Raw genomic sequence first — 16,167 nt, 5'->3', positions numbered from 1 at the left:
CTGGGTGTCAAGATCTCTGAGGATCTAACCTGGTCCCAGCATATTGATGTAGTCATAAAGAAGGTAAGACAGCGGCTACACTTTATTAGGAGTTTGAAGCAACTTGGCATGTCAACAAATACGCTCAACAAATACCTGTGACTAGTGGTGTGCCACAGGGATCAGTGCTGGGTCCATTGTTATTTGTCATATATATCAATGATCTGGATGATAATGTGGTAAATTGGATCAGCAAATTTGCTGATGATACAAAGATTGGAGGTGTAGTAGACAGTGAGGAAGGTTTTCAGAGCCTGCAGAGGGACTTGGACCAGCTGGAAAAATGGGCTGAAAAATGGCAGATGGAGTTTAATACAGACAAGTGTGAGGTATTGCACGTTGGAAGGACAAACCAAGGTAGAACATACAGGGTTAATGGTAAGGCACTGAGGAGTGCAGTAGAACAGAGGGATCTGGGAATACAGATACAAAATTCCCTAAAAGTGGCGTCACAAGTAGATAGGGTCGTAAAGAGAGCTTTTGGTACATTGGCCTTTATTAATCAAAGTATTGAGTATGAGAGCTGGAATGTTATGATGAGGTTGTATAAGGCATTGGTGAGGCCGAATCTGGAGTATTGTGTTCAGTTCTGGTCACCAAATTACAGGAAGGATATAAATAAGGTTGAAAGAGTGCAGAGAAGGTTTACAAGGATGTTGCCGGGACTTGAGAAACTCAGTTACAGAGAAAGGTTGAATAGGTTAGGACTTCATTCCCTGGAGCGTAGATGAATGAGGGGAGATTTGATAGAGGTATATAAAATTATGATGCGTATAGATAGAGTGAATGCAAGCTGGCTTTTTCCACTGAGGCAAGGGGAGAAAAAAAACAGAGGTCATGGGTTAAGGGTGAGGGGGGAAAAGTTTAAAGGGAACATTGGGGGGGGGCTTCTTCACACAGAGAGTGGTGGGAGTATGGAATGAGCTGCCAGACGAGGTGGTAAATGCGGGTTCTTTTTTAACATTTAAGAATAAATTGGACAGATACATGGATGGGAGGTGTATGGAGGGATATGGTCCGTGTGCAGGTCAGTGGGACTAAGCAGAAAATGGTTCGGCACAGCCAAGAAGGGACAAAAGGCCTGTTTCTGTGCTGTAGTTTCTATGGTAAAACTTTTATAGTTGTACCGTGGAGAGCATTTTGACAGGCTGCATCACTGTCTGGTATGGAGGGGCTACTGCACAGGACCAAAAGAAGCTGCAGAAGGTTGTACTGTAAATCTAGTCAGCCCCATCTTGGGCACTAGCCTACAAAGTATCCAGGACATCTTTAGGAAGCGGTGTCTCAGAAAGGCAGCGTCCATTATCAAAGACCTTCAGCACCCAAGACATGCCCTTTTCTCACTGTTACCATCAGGTAGGAGGTACAGAAGTCTGAAGGCACACACTCAGCCATTCAAGGACAGCTTCTTCCCCTCTGCCATCCGATTCCTAAATGGACTTTGAAGCTTTGGACACTACCCCACTTTTTTAATATACAGTATTTCTGTTTTTGCACATTTTTTCCATAATCTATTCAATATATGTAATTGATTTACTTGTTAATTTATTATTATTTTTCTCTCTCTCTGCTAGATTATGTATTGCATTGAACTGCTGCTGCTGTTAACAAATTTCACGTCACATGCCAGTGATAATAAACCTGATTCTGATTTAAAAATAAGACGTTCGTTCAAAATTCGCAACACGCTGGAGGAACTCAGCAGGTCAGGCAGCATCCGTGGAAACCATCAGTCAACGTTTCGGGCTGGAACCCTTCATCAGGACTGAAGAGGGAAGGGGCAGAGGCCCTATAAAGAAGGTGGGGGGAGGGTGGGAAGGAGAAGGCTGGTAGGTTCCAGGCAAACAACCAATAAGGGGAAAGATAAAGGTGTGGGGGAGGGGAGGCGGGGAGGGGAGGCAGGGAGGGGATAGGCAGGAAACGTGAAGAAGGAATAGGGGAAAACATAATGGGTAGTAGAAGGAGGTGGAACCATGAGGGAGGTGATAGGCAGCTGGGGGAAGGGGCAGAATGAAACTGGGAAGGGAGGGTGAGGGGATTACCGGAAGCTGGAGAATTCAATGTTCATACTAAGGGGCTGGAGACTACCTTGATGGTATATGAGGTGTTGCTCCTCCAACCTGAGTTTAGCCTCATCATGGCAGTAGAGGAGGCCATTAATGGATATATCCAAATGGGAATGTGAAGCAGAGTTGAAGTGGGTGGCAACCGGGAGATCCTGTCTGTTGTGGCGGACGGAGCGGAGGTGCTCGACAAAGCGGTCCCCCAATCTGCGTCGGGTTTCACCGATGTAGAGGAGGCCACACCGTGAGCACTGTATGCAATAGGTGACCCCAACAGACTCACAAGTGAAGTGTTGCCTCACCTGGAAGGACTGTTTGGGGCCCTAAATGGTGGCAAAGGAGGAGGTGTAGGGACAGGTGTAGCACTTACGCTTACAGGGATAAGTGCCGGGTGGGAGATCTGTGGGGAGGAACGTGCGGACCAGGGAGTCATGGAGGGAACGATCCCTGTGGAAAGCGGAGAGGGGTGGAGAGGGAAAGATGTGCTTAGTGGTAGGGTCCTGTTGAAGGTGGCGGAAGTTGCGGAGGATAATGTGCTAGATCCGGAGGCTGGTGGGGTGGTAGGTGAGGACAAGGGGAACTCTGTCCCTGTTGTGGTGGCAGGAGGATGGGGTGAGGGCCGAAGTGCGTGAAATGGAGGAGATGCTGGTGAGGGCATCATTGATGACGGCAGAAGGGAAACCATGATCCTTAAAGAAAGAGGACATTTGAGATGTCCTGAAACGGAAAACCTCATCCTGGGAGCAGATGCGGCAGAGACGGAGGAACTGGGAATAGGGAATGGCATTTTTGCATGTGGCAGGGTGGGAAGAGGTATAGCCGAGGTAGTTATGAGAGTCAGTGGGCTTGTAGAAGATGTCAGTGGACAGTCTGTCTACAGAGATGGAGACCGAGACATCGAGAAAGGGGAGAGAAATGTCCAAGATAGACGAAGTGAATTTGAGGGCTGGGTGGAAGTTTGAAGTAAATTTGATGAAATTGACAAGCTCAGCATGGGTGCAGGAAGCAGCACCAAGGTAGTCGTCAATGTAGCCAAGGAAAGGTTGGGGAGCAGTACCAGAACAGATTTGGAGCACAGACTGTTCCACATAACCAACGAAGAGGCAGGCATAGCCGGGACCCATGTGAGTGCCCATAGCTACACCCTTGATCTGAAGAAAGTGGGAAGAGCCAAAAGAGAAGTTATTAAGTGTGAGTACCAATTCCACCAACCGGAGGAGGTGGGGAACTGGTGAGGTCTATTGTCCAGAAAGTAGCGGAGGGCTTTGAGGTCTTCTTGATGGGGAATGGAGGTGTATAAGGATTGGACATCCATAGTGAAAATGAAGTGGTCGGGATTGGTGACTGGAAGTTATTGAAGAGGTGGAGGGCATGGGATGTATCCCAGATGTAAGTGGGAAGGGACTGAACTATGGGTGACAAAACTGAGTCCAGGTAGGCAGATACAAGTTCGGTGGGACAGGAGCAGGCAGAAACTATGGGTCTACCAGGATAGTCAGGCTTGTGGATCTTGGGGAGGAGGTAAAACCGAGCGGTACGGGGTGTGGGAATTATGAGTTTAGTGGCTGAGGATGGAAGGTCTCCATAGTTGATAAGGGCGGTGATGGTACGGGAGACAATGGTTTGATGTTTTTTGGTGGGGTCCTGTTCCAGGGGTAAGTAAGAGGAGGTGTCACAGAGCTGCCATTTGGCCTCAGTAAGGTAGAGGTCCGTCCACCAAACTACTACGGCACCACCTTTGTCTGCGGGTTTGATGGTGAGGTTGAGATTAGTGCGGAGAGAGTGGAGGGCAGTGCATTCAGAGGGAGAAATTGCTTCGCATTCCCATTCAGATATGTCCATACATGGCCTCCTCTACTGCCATGATGAGGCTAAACGCAGGTTGGAGGAGCAACACCTCATATACCGTCTGGGTAGTCTCCAGCCCCTTGGTATGAACATAGAATCCTCCAAATTTCGGTAATTCCCTCCCCCTCCCTTCTCCCATCCCAGTTTCACTCTGCCCCTCCTCCAGCTGCCTATCACCTCCCTCATGGTTCCGCCTCCTTCTACTACCTATTGTGTTTTCCCCTATTCTTTCTTCACCTTTCCTGCCTACCCTCTCCCTGCTTCGTCTCCCCCACCCCTTTATCTTTCCCCTTACTGGTTTTTCACCTGGAATCTACCAGCCTTCCCCTTCCCACCCTCCCCCCACCTTCTTTATGGGGCTCTGCCCCTTCCCCCTCCAGTCCTGACGAAGGGTTCCGGCCTGAAATGTCGACTCATCGTTTCCACGGATGCTGCCCGGCCTGCTGAGCTCTCTAGCGTGGTGTGAGTGTTGCTTTGACCACGGCATTTTGTGAATACGAATTTAGTCCACATTAGTACAAGCGGTGGACGGAACTCCATTCTCGGTGCGGTGCAGGTCGGTTCCAACAGGTGGCAGTGTTTGGGGTAAGGAGCGGCGGATTCGTGTACTGCGCCCCCTCCTTGGAGGACCCGCGTCGTAGCTGTTGCCCAGTTCTCTGCCGTTCCTCCGGTTGTCCTTCTCGCATTGACGTCAGATGCCGGAAGGTCAGAGGCTCCGAGCGGAAGTGGGTGCAGGAGCGCTCCGCCATTGTGTGCGAGAGGAGTAGTAACCGTACATCTACAGACACGTACACACAGTCAGTCACCGCCACCCGGCCCGAGGGGAGACCGCGACCTGCTCGCAACACAGACAGCTGCCCGCTCCACCGCCTCCTCCTGGGATTTACCACCATTGGCCTGGGCCGTTGCGCGATCCACTGGGAGCTCGTTTTTTTTTAATATAAAAAGAGTCGGCGGAGCCTGAGGCCGCGGCCGAGACCCTGCCCGCTGTTGTTTAATGAAGAATGTCTGCCACCAGCGTGGAGCAGGTAATGTGCTGGCTGCTGGCTGGCGGGCAAGCGAGTACTCGAGTCCGGCTCGCTGCCGCCTCCTCGCAGGCCACAGCTCCTTCCCTCCCTCCCTTACATATTTCCTGTCGCTTGCACTCTAGTAACAAGGTTGATTTATTAGTTTAAATATTAGCTAATTTAATATTGAATTTCGAATTTCCATGAGGTACTGACGGGTGTTTTCTTTTTTTGTTTTTTTTTTCTTTTTGCATTTTTGCTTTCTATTAAACACGATACTACATCAGAGACCGAAAGGACAGGGAAGTAAAGGTGAGTTGGTCCGTAACTCATTGTTAGTTTCACAGATTGACTGTTTTTGCTTTTTTTTGTGTTTGTTTCTAAAGCAATTTTTTTTTTAACCCGAAGCTTTTCCTAATATCACTTTTTTAAAAAATTTCGGAGCTCGTCTCTATTTGGAAACTATTTTTTCCCTTTTACATAATTTGAGGATATGTTTAATGTTCATATTGGAGGACATTTTTTTTCTGATTTAGGGTAATTTCTCCAAGAGAGTTAATTAAATTGACAGATGTAGATTGCGTTCAGCCAGGGCACATGTCTTACGATTATTCAGTCTGAAGTTGATACTTAAGTGGCTTTAGTGTTTCATTTGTCTGAATTTTGCTTCTGGCTTTTTTCAAAATAAGTATTTTATTTTGATTCAAACTCTGAAAATGAGATTAAGATGTAATTGAAGAAAAGACCTGCAGATGCTGGAAATCTGAAACAGAATATGGTGAAAATACTGAGTAAGTCAGGCAGTACCTTGAAAGAAATGAAGTAATCTTCTTAGCTCAGTGACTCTTTATTGGACCCATCTCTGAAGAGCCATTGACCTGAAACATTAATGTTGTTTCTTTATTCGCAGATGCAGTCTGATCTCTTTGAGTATTTCTGCTATTTTGTGTGTGTTCACAACAATATCGATTTACATTGGCAATATTTGTAACCCAAAACTTTTACTTCTGAAAATAACACTGCTTTTTAAAAATATGAAATTTGCCTCGGCAAATTTTGTACAGTAATCTAATTTAATCAGCAGCTGGTGTACATGCATTTGAAACCTTCAAACAGTAGTAGTGTAGCTCTTTCATTAAATGAAATCAAGGCTGATATGTTCTGGGTCTCAACTTCACTTTCCAACTTGCTAGTCATAATCAGTAATTTCCCAAGTGACTCCCAAACTATGCCTTGATACTATAATGCTCATTAAAATTAACATTGCTCATTCTTCTAATTTTACAAATACTGTACTTTTGTAACATACTCAACACCAACAATGTGGAGATGAGCTAACAGCTTGTAAATCTCATTGCAGTCTTCAGTTCAATTGTTTACAGTATCTTCAGTTATTTGCAATTAGGATCATAATTTATTTTGACATGGTATTTCTCACCTTTTGCCATTACTAAGACTTGCTCCAAGTTTTTAATTTTATCTCTGGTTTGAGGGCAACTTGACCAGTGTGATGAGGGTGATAAAAAACATCTGGAATCTAGCAGTCAATCTGGTTATTTATTAATGAAATTTGAGGTATTGTGCAATAAGCAGTGAAATGATTGGGAAGGAAGAATATTAGAATAGTTGAAATCACGTACAGAAAGCAGAAGGAAACAAACACTAGATTACTGATGGGAAAATTAAGTATTTTTTAAAGTGTACTTTAAATTCAATTTCTCTTAAGCAGCAATAAAAACTTGATGTGCTGAGTTTCCATACTGAATAACTGTGAAAAGCTTTGTTGCAAGTGCTGCAGTTTTGTGCTATTTAATGAATTTCTCTTGGAAGACAGGAAGTGGAGTTTTGCTAAGCTAAGGTGAAATGGCATAAACCAGCCAGCAGCATTTGGATGTCAGAGCTTAAATCAAATTTTGCCCCTCAGTTGAAGTTGCTGTACCCTTTTACTGTAATAGCAGAATGCTCCATTGTTCTTGAGATTTTTTAAAAAAGTTTTGGTCATTTTGTATGCAACTGAATATTAGAACTGTGAAATATCACAATTTTTCAGGAAAAATTGAGAATTTCAGTACATGGAAGATGCATATATTGTTCAATAAAATTAACTAAGTGTTTAAGAATGTACCAAGCTTTGAATTCATTTCCTGTTTATACCCATTTGCCTGAGCCCAGTCAATTGTGTGCATTGTTTACTGCTGATTGGATCTTAAATGGTTTGAGTTGTTGACATTTGGATGGGTTGATGGACTGATTCCAATCTGCAGAGATCTGAAAACATTCATTTTAGCCGTAAAAAATCTTAAATTTATTGCTATTTGAGCTGCCATGTTTGATAACTTGCATGGAGGAAAGCTTACATTGTTTGATTTGCAAATGACCATTGAGTTATGTTGAAGGAACAAAATCAGGAGAATCAGATTTATTTTCACTGACATAGGGCGTATCTCAGGTGATGGTGGTCCTGCATGATGGTGCTGGCTGGGTCTACAACCCTCTGTAATCTCTTGTGATTACCAAGCTGTGATGCAAACGGTCAGAATGCTCTCTGCTGTGCATTTATAGAAATTTGCAGTCGTCTTTGGTAACTCTAAATGTCCTCAAACTCCTAACAAGGTAGAGCCTCTGGCATGCCTTCTTGATTGCACCAATGTGTTTGGCCCAGGATAGATCTGAGATGTTGATGTCTAGGAACTTAAAGCTGCTCACTCTTTCAATCACTGGTGGTGCTATCAGCCTCCCCTTCTTGAAGCCAATAATCAGTTCCTTAGTCTTACTGATGTTGAGTGCAAGGTTGTTGTAGTGATACTACTTAATCAGCCTATCTATCTTACTCCTGTAAATTTTTTCAACAGCATCTGAGATACCACCAACTGGAGTGGTGTCATCGGCATACTTATGGATGCTTTGGTACACTGTTATGAATGTAGAAGGCGGAGCAGTGGGCTAATAGTACATCTTTGAGGTGTGTCTATGTTGATGGCCAGTGAAGAGAAGTTGTTACCAATCTGCACTGACTGTGGTCTCCCAGGAGGTTGAGGGTCCAGTTGTAGGAGATGCGGAGGTGCAGGTTTTGAAAGTTGCTTAACTGGGCTACTGATACTGAATGCCAAGCTGTAATCACAATAGTAGCATGACGTGTTTTGTTGTTGTCCAATTGCTTGAAAGCAGACTGAAGAACCAGTGAGATTGCATCTGCTGTGGACTTGTTGTGGTAAGCAAATTGCAGCAGGTTCACTTCCTTGAAAGATGTTTGGGCATCAGCCTCTGAGACGAGATCACAGTATCGCCAGATGCTGTGATGATTCACACTGGTGTTGTGCTTAAAAGGCATTGAGCTCATCCGGGAGTGAAGTATCACTGTTTGGTTTCACCTTTTAGGAAGTAATAGCGCGGAAACCCTGCCACAACTGTTGTGCATCCGGTTAGGTGTCTAGCTTCACATGGAATTCTCATTTCACCCTCACAATGGCCTTCTACGCATTGTACCTGGATTTCAGACAGTTCTATTTTTTTCTCTCTACATTGAGGGGAATATGTAATAGCAAAGAATGGAAAGCAAGATATAATTTTACTATATCTTTTGAGAGAATATTTGAACTCTGCATTGCCATTCAATATAAGCAGACTACTGTGGATTTCATTAAAGTTCAGTAACTTTGTTCTTGAACTTTGTATGTGTCACATGCACCGATGTTTGACGTTGGATCAAAAATGGAATTAGATCTTTACCCAAGAGGAAGGAAATTAGCTGGCCTCCCATAGCAATCAGATATTTCGTGCATCATTTCAGAATCGGGGTGTACACCACCCAGGACGTGCCCTCTTCTCATTGTTACCATCGGGAAAGAGGTGCAGGTACCTGAAGGCAGACATGCAGCGATTCAGGAACAGCTTCTTCCCCCTCTGCCACCCAGTTCCTAAGTTGACATTGAACCCAAGAACTCTACCTCACTACTTTTTTATTTGTTTTTGTTTGCACTAATTTTAAATTAAATATTTAATAAACTTATTTTATATATACATATATGTGTGTGTGTGTGTATATATATATATATATAATATACACTCACACTGTAACTGATTTTTTCCCTCTATTTATAATGTATTTCTTTGTACTGCTGTCGTAAAGTTGACAAATTTGATGACATATGCCCGTGATATTAAATCTGATTCTGATATATGTTGTGAAATCTGTTTTGTGGCAGCAGTGTAGTGCAAGACAAAGAAATGAAATAAATCGGTAAATAGTGTGAGAGGAATAGTGAGTCCATTTAGAATCTTTTGCATTTTCCTTGTGTATTGCAGAGCAGGTAGAGGTATGGATATGGTGCTACTTTCACATCATGAATTGGTTTTGCAATTCGAGTGAAACTTCTACATGCAATTATGTCACACTAACCAAACAAGTAGTGACATAATCAACCATCAAACAAATACTTGTACTATTTGCTTTTCATTCTTACTATCTAATCACCAAAGTGTTACAGTAGACATACTTCAACAATTTGACTGTAAATAGTGAGCTTGGATGCCCGCTCTTTATTTGCTAGTTAGAAGTAAATTAATTGGATCTGCTTTCCAAGCTGGCCATAAGCATGTTCCCTTTCAAAGAAATATGTGGAATTGAACAGTCATCAGAACCCAGCTGCAGCAGTTTTCATGTAATTTATCAGTAGTAGCTTCTGAATTGATTTAGGACAGTTCAGTGTTTAGTACCAATTCTAAAGTGCAATTCAGATGAGCAAGAATTTATTATTAAAGTAATACAACATACATTTCATGATTTGCTTTACTTCTTGTAGCATATCTCAATTTAGGGTTGTTAAAAATTTGGTAACACTTCTCTCCAGTGAAAATTCAATTGTCACATGATATTGTTTTAAGAAAAGGTGAACTCACCATGGTATGGACTTGCCAAGCAATTAATAATAAATGTTCTTTGTATGTACATCTGTACATATTGCGCTACAATATCTCTGTTGTTTTAGTAAATAGTTTATCTTGCTATTAACATTTCAAAACAAGACTTATTAAATTTTTATTCAAAATAGCATGCAGCTGTGTATGGATCAGTCTTACTACGGCTGTAAAACCATAATTTCTTTTGGGGAGGGAAATATGTAAGAAAATCATTAGTGCTGAGCATATTTAATTATGAAAAGAAACTGAGACGACTACAATCTGCATCAGTATTTAATGTAAGTTATGCTTCAACTGAGTAATAGATTAAAAAGGATAAATGTTTGTAATAGACTATTGCACACACAGGTAATATGCAAATACTTTTAAACATTCTGGTGCACATTGTTGACCAAGTAGTTAGTTGAAGTTTGGACTTGAGGTCTCTTTAATTGTACTGAGTCTTATTTTGGCGTTAAGTTGCCCCTTGCCTGCAAAATGATGTGTATTACAAAATTAAATGCTCAGATCATTACAAATCTGTTTTCAGAGTGACTTCTTAGTTTCAATTTTTACTGGAACATGGCATTTTTTCTATGGTGGTTTTTGTTTACATGCCCTGCAGATGTTGGTCATGTTACAATATATTGGCCTGGCTGTGTTGTGCATTCGTATTATTCTTAATTGTCCTAAATCTCTGAGTATTGTGGGAATGCAACTTTAAAAAAAACCTGCAGCTCAGAAACTACATAATTTTCAGTTTGATGTACTATATACCTTCGTACAGGATGACCTGAAACTGCTTATAATTTCATTAGCATTTCTTGGGGCACCTGTCTTTTTCGTCACTGAATTTATAATGTTATGTTGTGCTCATTGTTAAACTAGCTTACGTAAGACAAACTCCAGAAAATTGTATTTTAAAAAGTGGCTGCATTGGTTAGTAGGAGTTACTAATAGAATATTTTTAATTTCAGTTCAGAACGGTTCGATGCATCAAAAAGACACAGTGAACGATGATGATTTTGAACCTTATTTAACAACCCAGGCAAATCAGGTAAGTACCTTAATTATCAAAGTGTTTTCACTGAGTATTGAAGAACATTGTATACGCTGCTGTTTCATAAGCAGATTTACACAGTGGAAGGATGTTGCTTTCAATTTTCTTTGTCGTGTTTTATATTGCTAATTGCTGATACAATTACTGTAGTAAGTTATAGAGCAGTAAAAGTTGATTGAACTTGGTAAAATATTCCTGTCTTTAGGTCAAAAATAGGCAAATAAATTAGTGAAGCAAAATAAGTTGTATGGATGGTGCAACATTGATGTTTGATGAGGGAGGAAAACACCTTATGGCAAACATCATGGATATGTTTAAGTTAGGTCCATAGGTCTTAAACCCAAAGGGATCAGTTCCCAATCCTAATCATCGTTAGTACCAGCATTATGATGTTGCCGCATAAGCTCTGTTGCCTGCATGATATCTTGAACAACTCTGTATTGCCTTACTTAAGATTTCTCTGCAGTCCTTGAATTCAGTGCTGTCAGATAAGCACAACAGCATTATAGGCACTTAATACGGTTGGCAATGAAATTGGTCTAATGCTGAAAGATTTGGCTGTTTTGATCTACACTAATCAATAATTCCCAAAGCATAGATGATTTTTTCCCATTGTAAGCTTATCATTGATGCTTTAATGAGAGAAATTCTTGGACGAGATGGTGGTCTGCAGGCCAGGCATGGTCTGGAAAATGCTGGTCTAAAGAAAGAAGATTTACAGGAAAACTCTTAAGATAGGTTTGTGCAATTCAGTTTTTCAACTTTATTAATTATTCTTTAAAATTCATTGATTTATGCTTTAAATCCTGTGGTTTTCCTCAATCAAATTGGATGCTGTGATTTGCTGCATGTCTAATTAGTTGGAATATAAAATGTTGCCCCAATTATATAAATAAACGAGCAGGGTACTTGAAGAATTCTTCCAACCCACTTTGTATTTTCTTACTGTGGACCAACCCTAGAGTTCAAAATACTACCACTTCTAAGAAAGCAGAATTTTCAAAGTCCTGTTAAATATATCAAAAAATTGTTCTTTATTCTTGAACAATTTTTGAGAGGAAATTAATTATCAGTATAGCATGATTTTGAAGGATTTTGTTCACTCTACATGTGCAGTGAAGTAGAATTTTGAAAATAAAAGCTTTGATCTGTTTAGTCATTTTACCAAACACTGAATTGTTCCTAATTTTAACTAGCATAGGTGTGTACTTGCCCACAGTGCTCATTGTTAATTGCTGTCCAATGATTCTTGCTGGATGTCCATACATGTGTGTCCTGCATTAGGGCAGATTGGTTATGCTGTAATAGAAGTAGCATTTCCATCCCTGCTGTATTGGCAGGAGTCTTCAAGAGTTGAAAATTACCTACAGGAATCTGCTGCAAGTAACTTGTGAGAAAAATCTTAGGGAAGTAGAGTTTGCACTTTGGGATTTGGACTTTCTTTTCCAGATTGCTTTGTCCCTGCTTGTGGTGCCTCTACAAATTCCATGAGGTCCTTCTCTGTCCTTTATTTGAAATGAAGGAGCGAGTCACCGTCGGCCTTTTCAAAGTGAAGGTGCCTGGCTCGTGTTTATGGGATCGCGTGTGTTTGCATTGCCCAGTCCGTTGCTCAGCCAAAGGGAATTCTCGACTCTGTGAATGACCAAGGCGGCAGGTGGGTACTCGAGCTTTGCAGTTCATTTCTGCTCCTGGTCTGTCTGACAGACCAGGAGAAAGAACAGGTAGGGGAAATTGCATATGCTGATCCACACTGAATGGAGTAAAATTATATGTGAGAATATTACATTGCAAGATCCAGTCGACAGAGGTGATCCAACGGAGATACTCAAATAATCAAATAACTTTAAATTGCATCACCACAAGCAACATGCATTTCTAGTGCGGTCTTAGATGGTTTCGGGTCACAGCTTAATGCATCAAAGATTACAAAGTTGTAACAGTGCTTTCATTAAAATGAGAAATATTTCTAAAATGTCATTGTGGAAATATTTGACAGTCCCTGTACACAGCTATACCTTCTGTGATATAGCATTTGCTCTTCAGTATAAATCAGCGTTAAGCTTACAAGCATTATTTGAGGGGGCGAAGTCAGAGTTCAGGGATCTTAAAAGGGCTAAAGAAATATCTTAAAAAATAAATTAAGAATTTCATTATCTTCGCATCTCAGAAGCAAGAATTCTATTCTTGACCTGAGGGCATAAGCTGCGATTTTTTTCCCCCCAATTCCATCTCTTAACCCCTTCCACTACTGAAGACACTAAAATGTAGTGAACATGGTTTGTGGATGAAAAAGAACACAACTGCAGATGATCACATCACTACTCTTGTGTGATGGGTCATTAATAATTGAACCTCTCGTATTGAATCAAAGGCATGCAATCTCAATCAGGGCATCATTTGACTTTGATATTGGGGAGTCTGAGTAAAATTAAAGTTAGAGACAGTTGGGTGCAGGGATGATGGAATAGTGATACTTTGTGTGAGCTCAAGTACATATTGTAGAATTTTGGATGAGCCTATATTTGCATGTGGTGCAAGATAGGAGCCTGGGATAGTATTAGAGTAATTTATCTGGTATTAACCTGGTACAAAAGAAGGTGATTATGATAGTTTTAAACAAATTATCTTGCATGGGGCCCTAGGGAAGTTGCCTATTTCCAACTATCTTCAGCTGCTTCATCGATGACCTTCCCTTCATAACGTGTTTATCTATGGCATTGCATTTTATTTAGTATTCTTTGCAACTTACTAGGAAAGCATGTCGAAGACCTGGAAAATTTTCAGCTTGGGAAAATGTAAAATAGTGACACATCAGCCGCATTCTTCAGTAAGGAGAAGTCTAACTACCTAATGCTGTAATTTATGTGTAATACCGTTGAATACTCCCACCATCAGTAGTCTGAGTATCACTACGCTATGGGCCAAAAGCTTGCCTAGATCAGCCATATAATTCAGCTATAAAAGTTGTTCAGATGCTGGATATACTGCAATGATTGTTTTATATCCTGACATAAGCTTTCACACCATCTACAATGAATGTTTTTGAATAATCTCCATATGCACATGAAGTGATGTTTCAAAAGCACTACAGTTCCTGAAAACTTGGAATTTCCTACTTGCCTAATGGGACTTTCACTATTTTTGTCACACAACTGTGGTAATCCAAAAGGACAACACTTCATTGCCACCTTCCAGAAGGAGAATGGGAGATGTGCAATAAATGCTGGCCTTGCTGGTGAATCAGACATTCTTTCTGTTGATATCTTTGTTTTGCTTCAACTCTGATCTTCTGCATGACTTGATTCTTTTCAAGCCATCTTTGGCGGTGCCTTTTGTCAACCAGACAAAGACAAGAATTTCTTTCCTGAGTCTTTCTGGCTTTTCTTTTAAGACATCTCCTAAAAGTGAACTATTGGAATAAGTTAATACTTGGCTGCAGGGTTTTGCAAACAGTCATAACTGTTGGGAAAGTTTCAAATAGAGCTTTTACATGTCATTTGCCACTAAGTTACCATTCATGGCTTCAGGACAGTAATGTATGGGCCCTTGCCATCTGTGTTTTGTGAGCCCCTGCAGGTAATTATCTGGGTCATCCAACTGAAATCGGGACTGCTTTTTTTCTCTAATTCTCCTTAATTTACCCATAATTAAAATCATAGATTACCATGGGCAGAGGAAGGATGCTGCTATGGGAGATTGATCCATGGTGCATAAGCTGTGATCTATATTTTGACTATTTTTTGTCACTGTGTATTTGCATGCCAAAATTCCTTCTGTTTAGTAAAACAACCTTGACAATGCTTTATAAATTATCTACTAGCATTAGACCTCAAACATTAAGTTGCTCTCGAAGATTAGTTGTTTAACTTTCATAACAAATTTCCTTGCTCATTGAATGACATTCTTGTGTTAGAGATTTTCACTTCATTCTACCTCCCAAGGCAGTAGAAGTGTTGAAGGACCATCTGATTTTTCTTCTGTTGAGCTAATTAAACTTTGCTGTTGCTATTAAAAGTAAAGGATCAGTTGCATGTGACAATATGCCTGATATTTAAAAATATACTGAGTATGCTCATGAATTTCTAAATTTTACTGTGGAATACTTTGACAGTTGTTGTAAATGCCTTTTTTTCGTGGCCACACTAGAATTTCAATAATTTCACTTGTTAGGCTTCTCCTTCATAATTTCAAATCCTGACCTCTCAATGAGTCTGTGATTTTTGGTACTATTCTTATGTAATTGAATCTGGATAGAGAACCTTGAACAACAGTGATATGTTAGTGTTTTGCTTACTCTGAAGCTGCATATCTTTTAATTAATGATATTTACAAATAATATTAAACAATGAAATGGCAGTAAAATTAGAATGATATAGCTAGAAAATCCTCAGCTTAGCTAAATGACCTGTAAACACTGAAATTTACACCAAGTACCAATTTACACCAAAACATAATGAAACTTAATTAAACTTATTACAAGTCTTTGTTGTCCTTTTTAGGGATGCTTTACACTTACCACAAAATTATTAATCTGTCAAAGTGGTTAGACATTTAAATCTTTGAGTAAAATTTGGAAAAAAATATGATCATTGGGTCATCTGAACAGTATAAAACTTTGAAGTTTTTCTCATTGACACTGGTAATACCTTGATCAATTTGGATTGATATATGGCTCAACCCTTCCTTATTGCTTTTCTCCTAATCCCATTTATCTGCAATCACACGAAAATTATGGTTTAGTTTATAATTCTATTCAAATGGAATTTTTTCGAATTATGAAGAAATGGCACTTTTTAGAAAATTACATACTATGCCGTTCATTTACAGCACTTCAATTAACAGTGAAGGTTGACAATCAAATGACAGATTTTAATCTCTCCAATTCAAGTGAAGCTTAGTGGGTCCGTGTACAGTATTGTCTCTTGTTCACACTCATTCTAAGCTTGTTTATGTTTAAATATTGTGGATTAGCTATAATAAGGAAGTTTTGCAAAAGCCTTGAATGGATGGAATGTACACTAAGTGCGTATGGATTAGTGTGTTTCTGGGATAACTTGTGTTTAAGTAAGTGAAATATAAATACAATGGTAGAACAAGTAAAAAAAAATCTTCTCATTTTATTAGTTGATGTACCAATTGCCTTAAAGTAGAAGTATGTTTCACCATCAGGGTAAGACTGCTGTGTTTACCTGCAGTATTCTTGTTTGAAATAAAGTGAATGAATTCAAGCTCTTTTCCACCTGTAATAGCC

The 16,167-nt window shown here is 40.4% G+C and overlaps 1 protein-coding gene across 3 annotated transcripts in view; it reads left to right on the top strand.

The window, feature by feature from the left end:
* Positions 1 to 4,163: 4,163 nt before the first annotated feature.
* Positions 4,164 to 16,167, top strand: part of ythdf3 (YTH N6-methyladenosine RNA binding protein F3) — a 37,259-nt gene continuing 25,255 nt past the window's right edge. Inside the window, exons 1-3 of one of the 3 annotated variants that reach the window (XM_072254450.1) lie at positions 4,442 to 4,978; positions 5,245 to 5,269; positions 10,834 to 10,913. In XM_072254450.1, coding sequence (XP_072110551.1) covers positions 4,955 to 4,978; positions 5,245 to 5,269; positions 10,834 to 10,913 — 129 coding nt within the window. In that variant the 5' untranslated portion in view covers positions 4,442 to 4,954. Of the gene's footprint in view, positions 4,413 to 4,441; positions 4,979 to 5,244; positions 5,270 to 10,833; positions 10,914 to 16,167 lie in introns of those variants that run through there. The other 2 variants (XM_072254451.1, XM_072254452.1) reach the window with 2 other exon arrangements.

Source organism: Mobula birostris, chromosome 1, assembly GCF_030028105.1.
Source record: "Mobula birostris isolate sMobBir1 chromosome 1, sMobBir1.hap1, whole genome shotgun sequence".
In the NCBI taxonomy this organism is placed as follows: domain Eukaryota; kingdom Metazoa; phylum Chordata; class Chondrichthyes; order Myliobatiformes; family Myliobatidae; genus Mobula; species Mobula birostris.
The sequence above is the reverse complement of the archived record's forward strand: the minus strand, read 5'-3'. Positions and strand labels throughout refer to the sequence as shown.